The 21,382-nt window shown below is 41.8% G+C and overlaps 1 protein-coding gene across 1 annotated transcript in view; it reads right to left on the bottom strand.

The window, feature by feature from the left end:
• Window positions 1–21,382, bottom strand: part of SAMD12 (sterile alpha motif domain containing 12) — a gene marked incomplete at its 5' end in the record, with an annotated part of 174,980 nt that overhangs the window by 70,063 nt on the left and 83,535 nt on the right. Inside the window, 1 exon segment of the mRNA XM_079533835.1 lies at window positions 14,576–14,716. Coding sequence (XP_079389961.1) covers window positions 14,576–14,716 — 141 coding nt within the window.

Here is a 21,382-nt window from a genome sequence, read left to right as displayed (position 1 = left end):
TATATGAAGGGGTACATATCTCCCCCTGCTTGAAGTTCTCTCACATACCCCTCCTATTTTTCAGAAGGATGCCATTCCATGCTGTGCTACGTTGCATGATTCTGCTGTTAGAAATGGGCCTCATTGACCTCTCTGTACAATGCAGCACCTGGAACTTGAAACTGGATGTCATTAAAATACACAGTGCTAAAAGAATGACTGGTTTTACAGGCACTCTCCTGAACAGAAATCTGAGCATCTCTTTTCATTTGTAGATCAGCTATTTAGGTAACACCTCAGGACACCCTCACCCCCCTCAACCCCATTTCAATCTCTCTATAGATTCCTACAGTCATAAAAACTGGATGCACTGAAGGGCTGGGAGACGGATCATTTATTTTTAAGCACTGAGAATTTTTCATGGTGATCAACAATAAAGTTCTCAATTACAGAGGGAGTAAATAAACTAAAGGATAAAGCTTTAAAGAGAGCTGGGTAATGACGGAAAGAGAGAGATTAGAAAATCTCAGGGTCCAAGAGATGAGCTAGTCATAAATAAAATAACATTACATTCCTATTACTATGTGACCTGCTGGTTGGTGTAATGCCAGTGAATGAAAAAAGCAAGCACGAAAAAGGGAAAGTCAGAAATCCACTCAGCAGAGGCATCATGTGGCTGATGTGGATTCTGGCAGAGCTCTCGGGAGATGATCTGACACCCAGTGCTGCTCCCTGAGCCTGAGCCCTCCACATCAGATTGCCTCCAGCCACGGGCTCAGCCACACAGCAAATTAGGACAGGCAGCAACAGGACTGTGTTCAGACAGCCTGCTCTTGCTCCCAGCAGGCAAAGGCTGGAAGGAAAAGGCAAGGGCCCTGTGTGTCCCTCATTCAGCATCTCCTCTGAGTAAGGGTGATGGCAGGGAGCTCCACAGCAGTCAGATGGAGGGCTCTGATGGGCACTCACTGCCTCCAGCCATTCTCATGTCCTGGCAGCCAGGTGCTCACATCTGCTGCAGCTGTGTTCCTGCATCCCCCAGAGCTACACTGGAAAAAAAACACTGCAAAAAACAGGCTGCCCTGTACTCTATTTTGCTCTCAGGGAGGAAAAAAAAAAAAAAAAAAAAAAAAAAAAAGATGCAATTCTATCACTCTGCAAATGTAACACGTCAAATTTCTTCTCCTCTATAGCACAAGTAAAGATAGGAAATCGATATGTGCATAGAAAAAATAAACACCTGCAAGTTCCTCTAAAAGGAAGAAATGAAAGGGCTACAGCTGCAGGTGTCATAACAGTGGCAGAACGGGTGGGATTCATGTGCTGAGGTAAAAGACTGGCAAACAGAGAGGAGTGAACTGCTTTCAGAGAAAATGCCACCAGTTCCATTGTTCTTTTTCAGAAGCCCATTAAATGGGCAGTGCTGGGCAGGCACAACATACCTTGGTGCAGGGGCCGTTCCTCAAAACAACCACACCAGGAAGCTTTTCTACTGAGTACCCTCAGATTCGCACTCCAGGAACCGGACTCTGTGTTTAAAACAAAAGCCAGCCAGCCAGCTCAGAAAGGCAGCTTCAGTGCTCATTTTATTCTTTGCCCCCAGGGGCAGGAACTTGCAGCAAGGAAGGATAAGAATATGTAATAAAAGGGAGACAGGAAGGTCTCCAGTAGGCTCTGACTCCTAAAGATAGCAATGAAAGTAGCACGAAGGGAAGGAGGAAACCGCCCTCCCACATGAGAGGAAACCCCAAAATAAAACCTTTTGGCAGATGGTAAAAGGCTTTAGCATCCAATAAGATGAGTAAGCTGCATGAGAACGCACAAGAGCTTTAAGACACACAAAGCCCAAACAAAAGAAATATGAAGAAGCTTGGTTTTCCAACTGCTCTTCTGTGTTATTATTTTGAGCCCTTTTTGGATAGGCTTTTCTGTGTAACTGAAACAGGACTTCATGGGGAAGTTCTTCACTATATGAGCGGTGAGGTGCTGGAACAGGCTGCCCAGACAGGTTGTGGATGCCTCATCCCTGGAGGTGTTCAAGGCCAGACTGGATGGGGCCCTGGGCAGCCTGGTCTGGTATTAAATGGGGAGGTTGGTGGCCCTGTCTGTGGCAGGGGGTTGGAGATTCATGATCCTTGAGGTCCCTTCCAACCCGGGCCATTCTGTGATTCCATGAAACTATGCAGTTCACATTTTCAAGTGACACCTTTGTTGCCTGTACTAATTATATGAAAGGGAAATCTTTTCAGTAACTTTTCTGAATTATAAAGCAAGAGGTTCAGATCCCAAGGAACTCTTCAGCTGGGCTCTCAGCCTGGTCCCAGCCTTCCTGAGTGAGACTGGAACTACCTTCGCAGAGGTAAGAAAAGCCACAGTCATAAAATACTATCAGCTGTTTAATATTTGTATCAGACATCCACGTAAGAGGAAGAACCTAGAGGACAGGACCCATCAAACAAGAGTTATTAAAGCACTCATAGCTGAGAAAAACTGTCAGTGCACATGTAACTTATAACTCTGTCCCAGGACAGTATATAAAATATAGTCCCTCGCTGATTAACACTAAAGGAACATTTACATTACAAGTCAGAAAAGCACCCCAATAGCAATCAACCCAGAACTTGTAAATCATCAATTCTAGCTTTTTTTGTTTGGTACTTTAATTCTACTGCCAGTGAGCAGTAGTTAGCTCAGGTAAAAAATTATTTGTAGAAAGTAATAGAATGTGAAAGATGATACTATCAATTGCAAGTATATATATATCATATATATACATATATCTCAGTTTTAGGGCATAGCATAACCAAATTCTGCTAACAGGTACAGTTAGCATCTGAAATATTAATATACTAAGGCAGTGGAAGATTGGTGGCAAATTAAAGGTGAGTAGCATCACTTGTTATATACTTCATGCTGAGAAGCAAAAATAGCAAAGTAGCAAAGTCTGCTGCCTTGTTTTTCCCCTATTCAATTTTAGCTGTCCCAAATGAGATGGCTAGCCTTGGGGCTGACAAAGGCAAGAGCAATGATAGGTGCAATGCTTTGCACCTATCATGGGCATCTGCTTTAGAAAGGGACAGATTATCCCAGGAGGTGGCTATCATTCTCCATTGATTATCCGAGGAATTGCGAGCAATGACTTCAAATGGACAACTAACTTTTGTCTGGCTAATGTAAGATGCAATAAAGACACTTCAAACTGCTCAGGCCAACAGAGCTTGTATTTATCTTTGATTATGCCCTTTTAGTAAAGAACAGGAATAGAAAAATAAGATAAAAAGCAGGTTTTGTGGTTTTGATTTTCATCAGTGATTATGAAATTAGGATTCCAAGTAACATAGGCAGTGAACATCATCGAAAGAAAATTTAGGACCAAGTGAAAAAAATAAGCATTATACAGCTAGGAAAAAGTTTATAAAGAGAATAAAATATCAAGATTGCATTTTTGATATATAATAATTGGAATAATTTCCAATAATTGGAAAGGGATCACAAAATTTTTCAGTTTCAGAAAAACTATGCTGGGTTGAAGAACAGAACGCTTATGTTTCATAGAATCATAGAATCATAGAATCACTAAGGTTGGAAAAGACCTAAAAGATCACCCAGTCCAACCGTTCACCTATTCCCAATAGCTCCTACTAAACCATGTCCCTCAACGCAACATCCAGTCTTTCCTTGAACACCCCCAGGGTCGGTGATTCCACCACCTCCCTGGGCAGTCCATTCCAGTGCCTGACCACCCTTTCTGAAAAGTAATACTTCCTCATGTCCAGCCTGAATTTCCCCTGCCGTAGCTTGAAACCATTCCCCCTGGTCCTATCACTAATGACACGAGAGAAGAGGCCGACCCCCAGCTCACTACAACCTCCCTTCAGGAAGTTATAGAGAGCAATAAGGTCTCCCCTGAGCCTCCTCTTCTCCAGGCTGAACATTCCCAGCTCCTTCAGCCTCTCCTCATATGGCCTGTGTTCCAGACCCCTCACCAGCTTCGTTGCCCTTCTTTGAACACGTTCCAGGGCCTCAATATCTTTCTTGCAGTGAGGGGCCCAAAACTGGACACAGTACTCGAGGTGCGGCCTCACTAGTGCTGAATATAGTTTCTGTATTTGCAGTTTTAATTAAGATACTAAAAAGGTTTATGGATTTGATCCAAAGGTCAACAAAGTCATTGGTACCCTTCATTGATTTGAACGGGCTTTATAGTCTCATGCTGTACAGGAAAAATGGGGTTGATTCTGTTCTCATTTTAACTAGCTTCAAGTTTCACTGAAATCAATGGAGCAATACTCCTTCATTTGCCCTCGCAGAACTAAGAGCAAAATTGAGGTCTCATATTTTCAGAGGGAGGTTATTGTGAAAAACCTATCTGTAGCTGGTGGTGGACATCAGTTTGCATACTTCTCAGTAACTACTCTTGCTGTCTGTTCACTTTGCTAGAATAGATGCAGATTGTGTACATGAAAAGCTGGACCAAGTTTTGAGTTGGCCGAAGGCTTTCCTAATAACTCTGTCCAATTTAAGCAGTAGAAATTGAAGACACTAGCTTTAAGAGCTCCTAATTCTTAGAGATATCCTTGATGAAGGATTCGTCTCTTCTGTTCCCAGCATCTGGTTAACACTCCTCACCTAAATACCTCAGGTTCTGATTGTCTGGATCAAGAGAAAACCCTGATGAAACCAGTAAAATAAGTTTTTATACCAGAATTATCATGTGATCAGCTATACCATGTAGAAGTAGAGTAAAATTCTCAGTGTCAGGTCCCATTATTAGAGAAGCACAGAGATCTCAAGAAAAGCAGTAACAGTATAATAAAGGAAAATATGAGGTGCTGACAAAGCAACAGTCACACATTTTGTGGCTTAACACAGCAGTTGATAGTTAAGAAGGGAGAAAGAGAATTTATCAACAATTCTAGCAAGCAAATATCAGTAAACAATAATTAATTGTAAAAAGAGCTTATTAGAAGAAAATAAAATGTAATTTTCACTATAATAGCTGAAAAAACCTCTACACTTAAAAGACAGGTTTTTAGAAAAAGACAAGATAAAGCTCATAGATATCTTATTTTAAGAAATACAACTCAGCAGAAACCTTTGCTACCTTGATGGCTGGAAGGGCTGGCTACTTTTCTATGACCCTCAAAAAACTATGATCCAGGTTTAAGTGGTGATCTACAAAAGTCAACAACACCAGTGATTAGTGTCACAGTCAACAGCATGGATGGTAACTGCAGTGCTGGACACATTAAAGCAATTTGTGAGCTTAGAGAAAGATGTTTTCAGAAACTACACAGGTGACAACAGATTTGTCAGACAAGCTTTAGAGGGTAGGACTATCCCTCCCTTCCTCTTTCCTGTCCCTTTCATCTGAAAAATTGTTTGTTTGCTTCAAAAAGTCTTTAAAGTTTTGACCAAGAATGATAACGGTTGTGGATTCATGGGAGTGATGAATCTTGGAAATTTTCAAATGTCTACCTGCATCCTTAATTGTCTGACACTTCTAAAAGCCAGTCCATTGTCCAAGATAATGCAGACTGCCTCTTCTGTCATCCAGGGGTCTTTAAATAAGAATGGTGCATCTTGACACCTTATGACAGAAAATCACACAGAACAGCTGAACAGTTTCACAAAGTTGTGCTCTCTGGAACTGTCTAAAGAAATCCCTTCCAGATAACGTTGTCTCATCAGCCCACAAACACTCAAGCTAGGGGAAAACCAGCAAAAGCAAGCTAGAGCAGGAGATCATCATCTCCTGGCTCAACTTTCATTGCAGTCCAGTTACCCAGGAGTTCTTAATGCAATGAAGGACAAAAAGAAACAGAAAGAAGTCTTTTGTTTTTTTTTTTTTCTCCAGAAGGGCTGAAATGAGCTAACATGTTAAAGAAGGAAGAAAATGGGTTACCATTCCCTCTTCCTCTCTACCTCTGACAGGCTGAAGAGAAAAGGAACACTATGGAAAACATTATTTTTTTCAAGTCTTTCTCTCAAAACCAACCACCTGAAAGTCCTACACAGCAGTGCTCCTCAACACAACAAACATAAAGAGGACTTCAGAGTCTGCTGACTGATGTTCATGACAGCAGAGCTTCCTAACTGGTCTCAGCAAAATCACTTGTTTCAAGACCCAGGTGTGGGATGGGCTTCACATCCACCTCACAGCATCACACATCAGCTGGTGGCAGCTGGGTGTCCCAGACCAGCTGACTGGGGAGATCTGAGTCCTATTTCTAGTGGAGCAGGCTTAAACCACTAAGGCCATGTCAATGTATGAGGATTCAGGCTCTTCATAAGCTTGTAGGGGAAACTTCACATGCCTTTTTGTTCACAGATAGAAGCCTCTAACTTGCCTATCCCTGTAATTCCTGAGGATGAACTCCATCTCTCTTGTATAATGGAACGAGCATGCCCGGTCAGAGTCCTGACATTTTGTATTGGGCTCTCAGATATAAAATGATGTGAGCACTCCTGAGCCTGGCTGTCTTCTAATTAGGCTGTCTCGAGATGGACATCAGCTCCACAAACCAAGCATATGTAAATTAACTCGTTTTCTAGCTATGTGGCTAACTGAGATTAAGTCCCGAGATACGGATGACACCTAAGTGTGGCTGAGGCGCTTCAGAAATGTATGGTACTGCCATGTACGTATTGCCTAGAACTCAGCCTTTTAGTTGTACACTATGAAAGACAAAAGCTGAATGGCATTGGAGATGGTAACTGAGGCCTGTACGGAGCAAATTGCTGCAGACTTTCAGAATGCATCCTCTGTTCCTACAGGTAAGTTTCCGTAAGTCAGCTGCCTGGGAGGTGTCATCTGTTACTGCTAAAAACTCTGAACATTCTGTGAAGGTAGCACTGTGCATAACTATGTATTTGAATGTTAGGATCACACAACACAGCTGTAGTTCAACTGCTACAGATTAAAAACTGAACAGATTAAAAAAAAAAAAAAAAATTCCCTGACCACATTTTCATTAATTTTCATGTTGAAAAATGTGGCGGCTCTACTGATGCTGTCATCTGCTGCTATAGCCCTTAAATTAAAAAACTGAAATATTGAATAAGTACTAATCTTAGGTGGCAGAGACGTCGCATAAAGAAACTATTTGTTGAAAACTGTTCAGAATTTTGTTAGAATTCCAAACTCCTTAATGCCAAGGACTTTGTTAATATACTTCAATATGTTATTTTATAGGGAATCAATTTCAATTAAAATTCATTCAAATGGTGACTAGAAAAATTCTATAATATTGATCTTAAGAGGGAACCAGCATAGTTAGAATTATTAATCATACTTGAATGTGCCATAAAACACTGGGCTAGTACCTGTGCTTTATGATCATGTCAAATAAAGAGGTTAAAAAATAACACAACTCTTTCCTTTATGGAAGATGCCAGAGATCCACATCCTGCTCAGTACTGAAAAAGCAGTTCATAACACTACTGACTGACTGTATAAGTGACTAAATGAAGGTGCTCTGTCACATGAAGCATAAAAGCCATTAAGAGAAACTTTTATTTGAATAGAACCACATTCATTTTTAAAATTACATGACAGAAAGGCTTTTAAAGAATGTGAATGAAGAAAGAGAAGTTTTAAAATAAGATATGTTCGTTTTACACAGCTTAGAAAAGCACCATCATGAAGGCATGAGGAGTGAGTTTTTTCTTCCACCTCTGAATCTATCCAGTAATTACAAATCTTTATTGCACAGGCCATAAATGCTAGCAACAGGAAGAAAAATGCTTTTGAACTTATTTGGCAGCGCTCACCTTCAGGGATTGAAAACAGCAGAACTTGATTTTATATTTTCAAAAAAGGCTTTAAGTGACTTTTGTGTTTGCTGAAAATGCCAATATGGAGAAACACTTTGCTAACAGAACGCATTCAAGCAAGGTGTCAGTAACACCAATATCATAAAATCAGAAATACAGTGCTTCAAAAGCCCATCTGAGTGAAGAGAGCTTTACCCAGGGGGTCCCAGATGTGATCACAGAGTGAGACCAGGGATCTGGGCTCTGCTTAAGGAGCACCTGACACTATCAGAGTACTGGGAAGGGGGGTGCTGGTCTGATCCAGGAGGGCATTTCTTATCTTCTTATTTCCCACTCTGCTCATTCAGATTGGCTATCAAGGAGTTAGCTGATGAAGACGGTCAGGTTTTGAACCAGAAGCTCAACAGTGAAAATTTCTATGCACTTTCAAAGAGTAGAAGAGTATACTTACAGCTCTGATTTCTTCACTTATTTCAGAGAACAACTATCAATCCTACTTTCATTCTACGCCTGACTTCTGGAAAATCTCATTAGAAATGACAAATATGTTACCTTGTAAATGGCACCATCTTACAATATGTAGATATGCTATATTTAAATTCTGTGTGAAAAACTGTACCTACTGCTGGAATCCCTTTTACCAGCCTGTTCTTTTCAGCTGGATGAAAACAAGTGATTTCTGCTGGCAGCGATCACAAACAGCTGCTGTTAAATTATAGCCTCTGACTGTTAAAAACTTTCCTGTTTGGTTGAAAGTCTTTCATGAACGGTCACAGACAGCAATATTCTATTTTTTTTTTCCTTAAACCTCGAGCAAAATTGTTTCTTCTCTTTCCAGTTTACATATACATATATAAAGTATAAAGTTGTAAGATCTGTTCATTGAATATGTGAGACAGTTTTGGGTATGGATTAGCTTAGAAGAGCCAAACTTCCCAGACCTAATTTTCCAGTAGACTGACTTCTAAGAAATTTTAAAAAGCGGGAATGAAAAAAAAAACACCACCATATTAGTAAAAAAATAAGAAAATCAGAAACTGCAATAATATCCTTGCAATCACACAGAATGGATAATATTGCATTCCCACTAGACTGAGTTGCACTGTTATTTATAGGAACACAAAAAACCCACAAGCAGCTAATAGTATTATACAGCTAAAATCGCAACGCAGAAGTTCATCAGTACAAATATCACAGCTGCATACATCATGCTTCCGTGTCCATACTCCAAACTAATACACTATGCACATCCAACAGCTCTGTGCTAAGCACATCCAGAGTGCACTGCAGTGTATTGTCCAGTGTATTGGAACTTATTCTGTCAGCTGAATCACTTTGCAATTTGCTATGAATATATATTAGCATCACAGCAACAGCTAAAAGGTAATTATAAGAACTATGCTACTTCAGTGGTCTATCAGGGACCGTCGATTGCACTGCAAAAATATATTCTTCAGGTTAGAAACCAGAAACACGGAATTCAAATAACTGATGGCATAGATGGAACCAGATATTCATGATGCATGTCGTTTAAACATCTTATTTGTGCTCAGATATGCTCTCCACAAAGAGTATTCTACTCCAGGTAGAACAGATTAAAACTATAGAGAAATCCTCAGTGCATACTTGTAACCTGGAAAAAATTGATTTTCATAAGTCATAACAGTGCCTACAATCTGAAAAACCTCTCAGAATCAAGCACAGCTTCTGCCTAACGAGTCTACATCCTCTTCAAGTGCTGCATATGTCCTTGACTGGGAGAAAAATACAACAAAGACTGCTCTTTTGTACTCTAATGGATGGCAGCAAAGTCGTTTTATGGTCTTGGAAGAGAAGTGTTAAGCACTTAGCACCAGTGCTAAGATTCCTACAGCAATACAGTAGAGAATGTACAAAGGAAGAAAGTAAGAAGGATAAGGACATTGGTGAAAAGAAAGCAGTAAGCAGAAGATCAGCGTTTGTTCATATATAATCAGGCAATTTAGCATGTTGAATCCTGGAAAACAGTTTATTCCTGGACTTTGGGACAAATTCTGCCAACATTTCCATACTATTCTTTGTTTTCTACTCATGAGGTCATCAGAGATGTTAGACCATAACAGGACACAAAGCAAAGGAAATCAGCCAGGAATTAAGTAGAGCTTTTCTGAAATACCAAGTATTTTTTTCTGTGCATTGGACAGATGCCACGTATGGAGCATATGCAAGAAACATTTGCACAGTAATTTGTGCTAGAAGAAGAAAGGCTTTTCCTGACTAGCTGGAAGCATTACGGTTAGGGGAACAAAAAAAAAAAGGTGAGGTCAAGACAATAAAAAGAAAAGACATGGGTGCCTGGTAAGAGGACAGTCAACGTTTCAAATGCTTCACGCCCCTGAACACCACCACAGGGACACGAAACCCAAATTCCACAAGCGTTACACGCTTCCTCCCACTGGCTGCCTGAGAAGGCAAACACACTGCCTACCTTGAGCGCTCACATAGACAACATCTGCTGTTTGTTACGCACAAGAAAAGGAGTATTTCTGGAGGAAGGAACTCGTGACTCCTCAGGTGCCAAAACCTTGAGTCCAGAACATACCCAGGAAAGAAAACAGTACATCCTGGAAGTGTAACAGGATCACCCTTTATCATAAACTTCAGTTACCGATTTCTTTATAGGGATAACAAAGGAAAGTCCTGATCCCCAGCAAAGTCTCTTAAAAGACATGAAAGACAGCAGACAACAGTTTAGATACTAGTGTATCCATAAAGTCTACACATCAGTGGGACTGTAAGCTCCAGTATTCTCTTAACTCCAAATGACCTTCCAGTTCTGCACTTCACAAGGTCCTATGTTCTCAAATTTTCTGATTGTTCAAGTTCCTTCTCAAGCAGGTGTGCAATTTCCAGTTATTGGTGCTGTGTCCTGTACCTATTAGAACAGTGAAGGTCTTTGTGAGTGAAAATCCAGAAAATGGGAATTAAGTTTAGTGCTTCAGTGCTTTCATTATGGAAAACAACAAATGTCCTCAGATACAATTATGAAAGCTGGAAAGGCAGCATTCAAATTCGTCCAACCTTCAATGTTCAAAAGGAAGAAGTAGACAAGGTGAACAGGAATTAGGACTATGTTTCTGAGTGCCTGGGGAGGTTCTGTGTTAAACAGCTCACACTTTCTATGCTTGATCATGCTTGCCTTTACTCTAGTATTAAAAGATTGCTAGTACTACAAAAATCCTTAAAACAGCTTTTAGCAGGGTGGAGTTCATAGTTGTGGTTTACTCACCACACTGACCCTTAAGGCAATGTTTCTGCTATGATTTTCCTCCAAAACCCATTGAACAATCCATCACTGCAACACAACTTCATCTGTCCTCTGAAGGTATTTTTCAGTAGTTCAGCACTGGTGCAGGACAATTATAAAACTTACTGAAAAAATAATGTCAACAGTTATCAACAGCTGTGATGCTTTTCAGGGAAGCACAAAACCTTATTCTAAAACTTTTTGCTAGCAGGAAAATTTTTTATTTTATGATTTTTTTTAAAGAAAATAGCACTTCTGTGGCCATATTCAAGTTTTGCCCCATATCAAACACAGGGACAAGCTTAGAAGGGGCCCAATGTCATCTTAAATTCAGATATCATTTAATCTAAATCCAAAAGCACTTCATATGCTCAGCCCTATTAGCCAATTGCTGCCTGTGCATACTTTGCTGAGAATCCCAATCACATTGTTCTACGATTTTGAGGACAGTCTCTTCTATGCTAGCCAAAACCAGGACTCACATTGAAAAATCTCAAAATAGCCACTTTCTGCAGTTACGTAAGGCTTTTTTTTTTTTTTCCTAATGATCTTTCAACTCAGGTTTAGAGTGGAAGTAGTACAATACCAGTGATTCCAGCAGTGTGCCGCTCTCCCCAGAGGACAATGGGAGATGTTTTGTCAAATTAGTTCCTCAACATCACTAAGTCTAGGAAAAAAGCACAGATTGGTAGCTGGGTCTGTGCCCTTCTATCCTAGTGAAGGTTGGAATAGCATTTCTGCTGATAATAGCCTCCATCAAACAGTCCTTACTCCAAAGAAAAGTCTTCCTTAAACTCAAGAGTTGACAATCACATACTGTTCTGGCTTTACTGTCCCCAGAACACAGTGGATGGTGGGTCCTGAATGAAAAAGAATGAAGCAGTTTTAAGCAATTTTCTAAAATAGGAGTGGAAAAGAATGCTGGTTTTCTGTCGAGTGTTTAAAATGAGGTTAACTTTCTCTGCAGACAACAGAACACAAAAACACTTAAAATATCTGATAAGTACTACACAAAGCTTTTTTGAAACTTTCCCTGTTCTCTCCATCGTCAAACAGGATATGAACTAAAGTCAGTGGAAGTCATTTTGCTGACATCAATGAGCCCCAGATTAGGACCTTACTGCTTGTAACTCAGCTGGTATGCTAAATGAATTCAGAAAGGATTTTTAATGGCTTCTTTTACCTAGAGATTCCTGAGCTGTGAATTATGAGATACAGGGCTTTTTTTCCCCTTTTATAGGAGGACATTTTGGAGGCTAGAAGAAGACAGTGTAGCAATTGCAATTTGCACGCTGAATTTCCAAAAGGCAGAAACTGCTGGCACGCAAACATGTTATCCCTCAGAAATGTTCTACAAAACAGAAAAGGACTAACAGGAAGCTATTCTGGTAACAACCTGGATTAGGAGTGCATAAACCATGCTAAGTGTGGACACAGTTTGAAGAAAATGGGCAGGAGGACAGAATTAGTTTCAGAGAACAACTGACATGTGGCTTTACAGACTGCACTTAGTTGTGAAAATGTATCTTAATCTTGGTACTTGTAAACAAGCACTTTCAACAGACACACTCCAACGTGGTGTAAATGAGGTGATAAGGAATAGGAATACTGCTGTCATTCCATCACTCATCGCCCCCTGATCTGGAATCATACAATTAGCACAGATCCGGTGCACAGGAGAACATTTGGTAGTCAACAGTACAGTTCTACAGGCTTTATTTAAGATGACTAGAATGTCCAGTGCCACTGCGGGGGAGGACTGCAGGAGATGCAGACCATCAGCTTTTGGTAGGCTTGTGCTGATTTTCATAAATCAGCCCATGGCATGTCTTTATCCAATCAGACTACATTACATTGTTCTCTTTACGTTGCAGAGAGAATACATTAAACACCTACCTGTATATCAACTGCTAAACTTTCCTTCATAGTCCAGCATGTGTTTATTCATGCTCTTGCTAAAATCTAAATTTGTATCCTTAGCTTCGTGGACAAGGAATAAATCTCAAAGGATGAATTCCTTGAAATGGCCGTCATCACTGTCTGACTAATTGTGACTCATGGTTGATGTGTCCAGAGAGGAACAAGAAGCCTGGAAATATATAGTCCTCGATGACAAAAACAGATTGATGGAGAGGACTGTCCACAGTGACCAACGGATCCAAATTTATAGCTTCTGGATCCTCACTGTCCCTCAGGAGTAAAGTCCCAACTTCCATAAACTAGCCTAAACCAGTCATGGCTACTGACAAAAACTTTGCAGTCTGTAAACTTTCTTAACAATTCATGAAGGGAAAGAGAGAAAACAACCAATATCAGAGAAAAAGATTTAGGAACTGTGGATGAAAGGATGAATGGAAGAGGAAAGGTTTTACACAACTGGGGATGGCACTGATACTTTAGCATGAGCATGGTGTTTGACACAAGAAAAGATGGGGTGAAGTCATATTCACAGATCATAGAGATATAAAGGAGCCCTAAAGCTCCTCATCACAACCTACATGACACAAAGCCTGAAGGAATATTCAGCTAAGACATGAGCTTGTTCAGATAAAATGCAGCTTACTCAACTGATCAGAGAGTTTTTCCCCAAACACAGCGAGAAAGGCTTAATCGGGAACATAATGCCATGTGTGAAGGACATTTTGTTAAAAATACACTGCATGTACTGAAGAACTCTATTTTTTTCATACGATGTGACATATAACAGGCACTGAACCAAAAAACCACAGAAGTGTGTGGTTTTTGCAATCTCACTGGACTACCGAGCAACGTTTAACACTGAGAAAGTATTGCAGATATGTATTAGAAGATGTATAAATGTTACTTTACATTGTTATCACAATGACTGCTTCTCTTCTGTGTTACCACAGCTGTTAAAAAGCCTTAATAGAGTGCTAATAACGCAAGTCATTATAAAACATCTTAACCTCATTTGGAAAATATGTACATGCTCCTGCTTCCCAGTCTCCTAACTAAGATCACCATATTGAGCTCAGTTTTGCTTTTTTTAGCAGCTTAAGTTAGAAGCAACTCTATTCAAGTCAATAAAATTTCTCCAACATGAAAAAGGAATCAACCATCTGCAAAAAGCTGAGTATAACAGGTAATTTTCCACTGACAGCTCTTACCATAAAAGAGGTTACAGAGATTACTCTATTATCTGAAGTAAACAATTAATAGAAATTAATTAATTAATAATTAATTAAGAAATAGAAAATGTACAACGTCTATAAAGACAGCACGTTATCTACTTGTACCCTTTACTTGTAAATATTTTCATGTTAGTAAACAGACATAAAGGTAAGGTTACTCTCAAGCTATAGATGGAGCTCGCTCATCATTCAAAACAGGCAGCTAAACAACTCTGTTTATTTATACATTATTTTACCTTTTGTCCCCAACTTTGAAAGTATGTGGAATCTATGAGACATTGCCACGCATCATTTCTTGCAGAAGAATGTCAAGTCACCTTTCATGCCCTCAGGCAAACTTCTACCTGATCTCAATAGCTTCCTGCACCAAAATTATTTTTCATACCTTGTGTGAGCAGTTGGAGGTTTCGGACTTCTTCTCTCACCTTCAGCTGAAGGACTTGCTGCAGAATGTGCTGTCGCAGGCTTTCCTGGGCAATGCCCATTCGTTCAAGCTTTTTGTCAGTAAGTCTCAGCAAAGCGCGGCCTGGATGCAAAAATCAAAAAGAAAAATTACCCAAGGACTTTCACTAATGCAATATTCTCACTCTGACAGGCTAATTTCCTACAGCAAAAATTCTCAGTCTGAAATGATATAGTCTCATCAGTTATATACTGTCTTACTGTCAAGGATCTGTGTTTAACTCTTCCCTTTCTTTTAATTTTATGTATTGTACTGATGCTTTGTGAGCCATTTTGGGCATGTAAAATAGGTAACTGCTACCATTTTAGATGACCAGTTGCTGTAACTGGGTGCCAGCTGGTCCCCCTAACAACTCTACAATTGTTCCAGGTGTCTAAATATACCCTCACCTATTTTCAAGCATCTAAATTACTGTCAAAAAAACTCAACTGAAAGAGAATTTGAGCTATTTGATCAATTTAATATATAATGAGGATGAATACTACTGCAATTTAGACATGTTTACAGTTTAATAGCAACACCTCTCAGGATGGCCCTGTACTTAGAGATCCAGTCTTCCAAATCCCTCTGCACAATAAAAACAATGAGCAAAGAAGGGGGGTGAGAGGAGAAAATCTTACATGTCTCCATGCATATTCAGTTCTATCTAAATGATTCCTGAAAATGATATTTGCCTAACTGTAAGACTGCCTCTGCCGAGGAAAGAAGGCTAATTGTTGTAGGTGACTCCCTTCTGAAGAGAATGGAGGGCCCAATATGTTGGCCAGATCCATAGGGAAGTTGGCTGCCTTCCTGCAGCCCAAGTCACTGACATTACAAAAAATCTTCCTGGTCCGGATCGACACTGATTACTACTCCTTACTGATAGTTCAGTGATGAAGGCGCTTAGAGAAGCTTGAGGGCTATCAAAAGGGACTTCAGGGGATTGAGGCAGTCAGTTGATGGAACAGTACTGGTGGTATTTTTTTCTCTCTCTTCCATGGCAGTTAGGGATATTGAGAGGACCAAGCAAGCAATCTGATAAATATGAGGCTAAGAGGGTAGTGCAGTCACAGGAATTTTAGATTGTTCAACCATCGGGTGGTTTACTCACAGCCTGGCCTGATGGCTGCAGATAGGTCTCTCTGGTCTCAATGGGGGAAATGGATCCTAGCCCACAGGCTGGCAGAGCTTGTTGAGAGGGCTTTAAACAAGGTATAAAGGGGGCAGAGGATGAAATAAGGCTTGCTTGAGATAAGCCTACAGGAATTATGACGGGGCTGGGGGTGAGGCAAGTAGTTCAGCTGAAGTGCATCTACACCACTGCACACAGCATGGGCAACAAACAGAAGGCGCAGGACGCCAGTGTGCGACAGGCAAACTATGACTCTTGGAAAGAGTCCAGCGGAGGGCCACGAAGATGGTGAAGGGCCTGGAGCATCTCTCCTATGAGGAAAGGCTGAGTGAACTGGGTCTGTTCAGCCTTGAGGAAAGGAAACTGAGAGGGGACCTGATCCAGGTCTATAAATATCTAAGGTGTGGGGGGCAGAATGGCGAGGCCAGACTGTTTTCAGTGGTGAGTGGAGACAGGACAAGGGGAAATGACCAGAAACTGGAGCATAGGAAGTTCCGCACAAACATGCGCAAGAACTTCTTTACAGTGAGGGTGACGGAGCACTGGAACAGGCTGCCCAGGGAGGTGGTGGAGTCTCCTTCTCTGGAGATGTTCAAGACCTGCCTGGATGCCTACCTGTGCGACCTGCTGTAGGGAACCTGCTTTGGCAGGGGGCTTGGACTCGATGATCTCTGGAGGTCCCTTCCAACCCCTACAATTCTGTGATTCTGTGATTCTGTGATTCTGTATGACTTAGTTGCCATTACAGAAATATGGTGGGATTGCTCCCATGACTGGAGTGCTGCAGTGGATGGCTATAAGCTCTTCAGAATGGATAGGCAAGGAAGTAGGGGCAGAGGCCTGGCTCTCTGTGACACTGTTTTGGTGTCATTGAGCTCAAGGATGGCAATAAGGTTGAGTCTTTCTAGGTAAGGATCTGGGGAAAGGCTAACAAGGCTGACATCCTGGTGGGGGTCTGTTATAGACCACCTAAACAGGATGAAGAGATGGACAATGTGTTCTACAAGCAGCTAGCAGATTCTACATGACCACCAACCCTTGTTCTCCTGGGGGACTTCAAATTCTCTGATATATACTGGAAATACAGTATACTGCAGAGGAAGCAGTCTAGGAGGTTTCTAAACCTCCTGACGCAGTTGCTAAGAGAACCTACCAGGGAGGTGCTGTGCTAGACCTGCTGTTCACAAACAGAGAAGGACTGGTGGGAGATAGAGAGGTTGGGAGCTGTGTTGGGCACCATGACAGTTCTCGATTCTTGGTAATTGAGGAGGTCAGCAAAACAGCTACCTTGGACTTCTAAAGGGTAGCATGAACCATTCAGGATACTGAATGTTGCTAGGGTATGCAGGGAGAAAATTAGAATGGCAAAACACAAGCATGAACTCAACTTGGCCACTGCTGTCAAAGTGAGCAAAAACTTCTTCACAAATGTATTAACAATAAGAGCAGGAGTAAAGAGAATCTCCATCCTTTACTGGATGTGGAGGAGAACATGACCACTGAGGATAAGGAAAAGGCTGAGGTTCTCAATGCCTTCTTTACTCTGTCTTTAATAGTCAGACCAGTTATGCTCAGGATACTCTACCCCCTAACCTAGAAGTCTGGTATGGGGAGAAGAATAAAGCCCACACAATTCAGCTAGAAACATTTAAGAGAGCTTGTATTCCATCTAGACAGTAACACGTCCATGAGGCCAGATGAGATCCAATCAAAGGTGCTGAGGGAGCCAGTGGAGGTGGTTACAAAGCCACTTCCCATCACCTATCAGTGTTCCTGGTCAACTGGAGAGGTCCCAGAGGACTGGAGGCTTGCCATTGTGACTCCCATCTACAAGAATAAGGAGGACCCAGGGAACTACAGGCCTGTCAGCCTGACCTCAGTGCCAGGAAAATTATGGAACAGATTATCTCAAGTGAGGCCACATGGCATTTGTGGGACAACCAAGAGATCAGGCCCAGCCAGCATGGGTTCACAAAGGGCAGGTCCTGCTTGACCAACCTCATCTCCTTCTGTAATCGAGTGACCTGACTGGTGGATAAGGGAAAGGCTGTTAATGTGGTCTACCTAGACTTCAGCAAAGCCTTTGACACTGTCTGTTACAGTATTCTCCTAGAGAAGCTGGCAGCCCATGGCTTGGACAAGTACACTCTTTGTCGGGTAAAGAAGTGGCTGGAGGACCAGGCCCAGAGTGTGGTGGTGAATGAAGTTATATCCAGTCGGTGAGTGGTCACAATTGGTGTTCCCCAGGGGTCAGTATTGGAGCCTGTCCTGTTCAGTATCTTTATTGATGACCTGACTGAGGGGACTGAGTCCACTCTCAGTACATTTGATGACACCGACTTGGGAGGAGGTGTTGATCTGCCTGAGGGTAGGAAGACCCTACAGAAGGATCTGGAAAGGCTGGATTGCTGGGCTGAGGCCAATGGGATGAAGTTTGATGAGACCAAGTGCTGAGTCCTGCACTTTGGTCACAACAATCCCAGGCAACACTATAAGCTTGGGGCAGAGTGGCTAAAAGACTATGCAGAGGAAAAAGACATGGAGGTGTTGGACAGCACTTAGCTGAACATGAGCCACCAGTGCACCCAGGTGGCCAAGAAGGCCAACGACATCCTGGCTTGTATCAGAAGTACTGTTGCCAGTTGGTGTGAGGATCTGATCATCTCTCTACATTCCCTATTCTCCTCTGGTGAGGCCGCATCTTGAGTACCATGTTCAGTTTTGGGCACCTTACTACAAGAAAGACATTAAGGCCCTAGACTGTTTCCACAGAAGGGTAATAAAGCTGGTGAAGTGACTGGAGCACAAGTCTTATGAGGAGCAGCTGAGGGAACTGGGATTGTTCAGTCTGGAAAAGAAGAGTCTCAGGAGTGACCTTATTGCCCTCTACACCTGCCTGAAAGGAAGCTGTGGCAAGGCGTGGGTCAGCCTCTTTTCCTCATGTGAGTTTCCTCATAACTAGTGATATGAAAAGACAAAGTGGCCTCAAGTTGCGTGAGGGAGTTCAAGTTGGATATTACAAGAATCTTCTTTTCCTAAAGAGTGGTCAGGCATTGGAATGGACTGTCCAGGGAGGTGGTGGAGTCACCATCCCTGGGTGTTCAAGAAATGTATAGGTGTGGTAAAATAAGGAATGTGGTTTAGTGGGTAGATGGATGGAATGTGGTTTGGTGGTAGATGGATGGTTGGACTAGATGATCCTAGAAGTTTTTTCCAACCTTAACGATTCTGTGAACAACTGGTGTTATCCACCTTGACTTGTGCAAAATGTTTGACACTGTCCCACACAACATCCTGGTAATGAAATTGGAGAAAAATGAATACCTGGAGTACTGCATCCAGTTCTGGGGACTCCAACAAGAAGAAAGACATGAAGCTGTTGGAGCAGATCCCGATGAGGGCCACAAAGATGATCACAGGGCTGGAGCACCTCCCTTACAAGGACAGGCTGAGAGAGTTGGGGCTTTTCAGTCTGGAGGAGAGAAGGCTCCGGGGGTACCTTATAGTGGCCTTCCAGTACCTGAAGATGTCCTGCAGGAAACGTGGGGAGGGACTTTTCATAAGGGCATGTAGTGACAGGGCAAGGGGAAATAGCTTCAAAGTGGAAGAGGGTACATTTAGACTAGATATTAGGAGGAAATTCTTTACAGTAAGGGCAGTGAGACACTGGAACAGTTTGCCCAGAGAGGTTTCCCCAGAGAGACTAGGGAAAGGAAGTCTTCTCATTGGTTGAGGAGGATCTGGTCAGAGAGCGTCTAGCCAAAATCAATGAACACAAATCCATGAGCCTCAAAGGAACACACTGAGAAAACTGGCAGAGGTGATCACTGAACCACTATCAACTTTGAAAGGTATTGGCAAACAGGTGATGTGCCTGAAGACTGGAAGATAGCCAGCGTAACTCCAGTCTTCAGAAAGGGCAAGAGGGAGGATCTGGGAAACTAGACCAGTCAGCCTCTGTCCCTAGAGAAGTGACAGAATTCTGGATACCCTCTCCAATTAATTGGAAGAGATTGTTATCAGGAGTAGTCAACCTGGATTTACCAAGCAGAAATCATGCTTTATCAGCCTAGTAGCTTTCTATGCTGTCATCACAAGTTGGACAGATGGGAAGAGAGCAGTGGATGTTGTCTACCTTGACCAAGGTGTTTCACATTATCTCCCACAACATCCTTGTTATGAAAATTATGAAACTTGCGGGATAGAGGAATGGATGATGAATTGAATTGACAACTGGCTGATAGGCAGAGCTCAGAAGGTTGTCATCAGCAGCACAGAGTCTGGTTGGAGTCCTGTAACTAGTGGTAGTTCACCAGGGGTCAGGTGAACTACAGGTTGTCCAACATCTTCATCAATGATGTGGATGAAGGGATAGAGTCCATTCTCAGCAAGTTTGCTAATGATACAAACCTGGGAGGAGTGGCTGACACACTGGAAGGCTACACTACCATTCAACAAGACCTAGACAGACTGGAGAATTGGGCAGGGAGGAACCTGATGAGGTTAAACAAGTGTAGTCTTGCATCTGGGGAGGAATAACCACATGCATCAGTACAAGCTAGGGGACCTGCTGGAGAGGAGCTCTGCGGAGAAGGACCTGGTGGACAACAAGTTGGCTGTGTGCCAGCAGTGTGCCCGTGTGGCCAAGAACACTATCTTTGGACCAAACAGAAAACCAAAACATCAAGCAGAGCTTTACGTTAGGAAAAAAATCCTTTCATCCTTTCTTTCATCTTCACCAGTGCTGTGAGATAGTACACAGAGGAGTGTCCTGTGGCCCTCCACTGCTTCTAGATCGCCTGTATATACATCTGCCTGTCCAAAGGGGCCGTGGCCAAGACTACCAAAGCACAATGAGCTTCACTGATACCACCTTGGAAAACAGCACATTGCTTGGTTCATTTTTTCAAACAGGCTCAACTCTTTACCTCCTCCAGCTCTGACTGCAAGCATTTTTAATTATTAAAAATCCCTTCTTTGATTTTTTCAGACTTTTATTCTGAAAGCAGAAGAGGACTGTGAGGAACAACCTCCTTCCTCCAAAACACAGTAGCTTCTCTGCTGACATTACTGGGGCTTCTGGATGAATGGTGCAATTTAGCTCATCATAAAGTATTACTCAACACAGCAAGATAAGGCCCTTAATTAATCTCTTTCTTCATAAAACAGCAATATGGGTACAGAATTTTTATGATTATTTTAATTAAAGATAAATTAAAGACACATAATATTTGCCCCAAACCAAGTAACTAGCAGTATCCCTTTCACTACTGCTAGATTTCACTCAGAAGCAGTTCTGTGAAGTGGTTGGTAAGGTCTTGCTATGATGTAATGTTAAGTACTGGGATTTATTATTAACAACACTAGATCTTAATGAGCAAATGAAAAATGACAGGTTTCATGCATTTTCTGCCCTTCCTTGTCTCTCTTGCACTCAATGCTATGGAAGATGATGACCTTTTGATTAGGAATTTTTTCTTTGAAGCCATAAACAAGAAGAATTCTATGGGTTAATGTAATAGCAAACTATGGAAATTAGTTCCTTACAGATCAATGCCAGCTGTCCAATTCCCCTGGTGATAGAGATAGTAACAATGACTTCAATTTTTATATCA

The sequence above is a fragment of the Tetrao urogallus genome (genome assembly GCF_951394365.1).
Source record: "Tetrao urogallus genome assembly, chromosome: 3".
In the NCBI taxonomy this organism is placed as follows: Eukaryota; Metazoa; Chordata; class Aves; order Galliformes; family Phasianidae; genus Tetrao; species Tetrao urogallus.
Note: the sequence above shows the minus strand (reverse complement) of the source record. Positions and strands in the feature narration are given on the sequence as shown.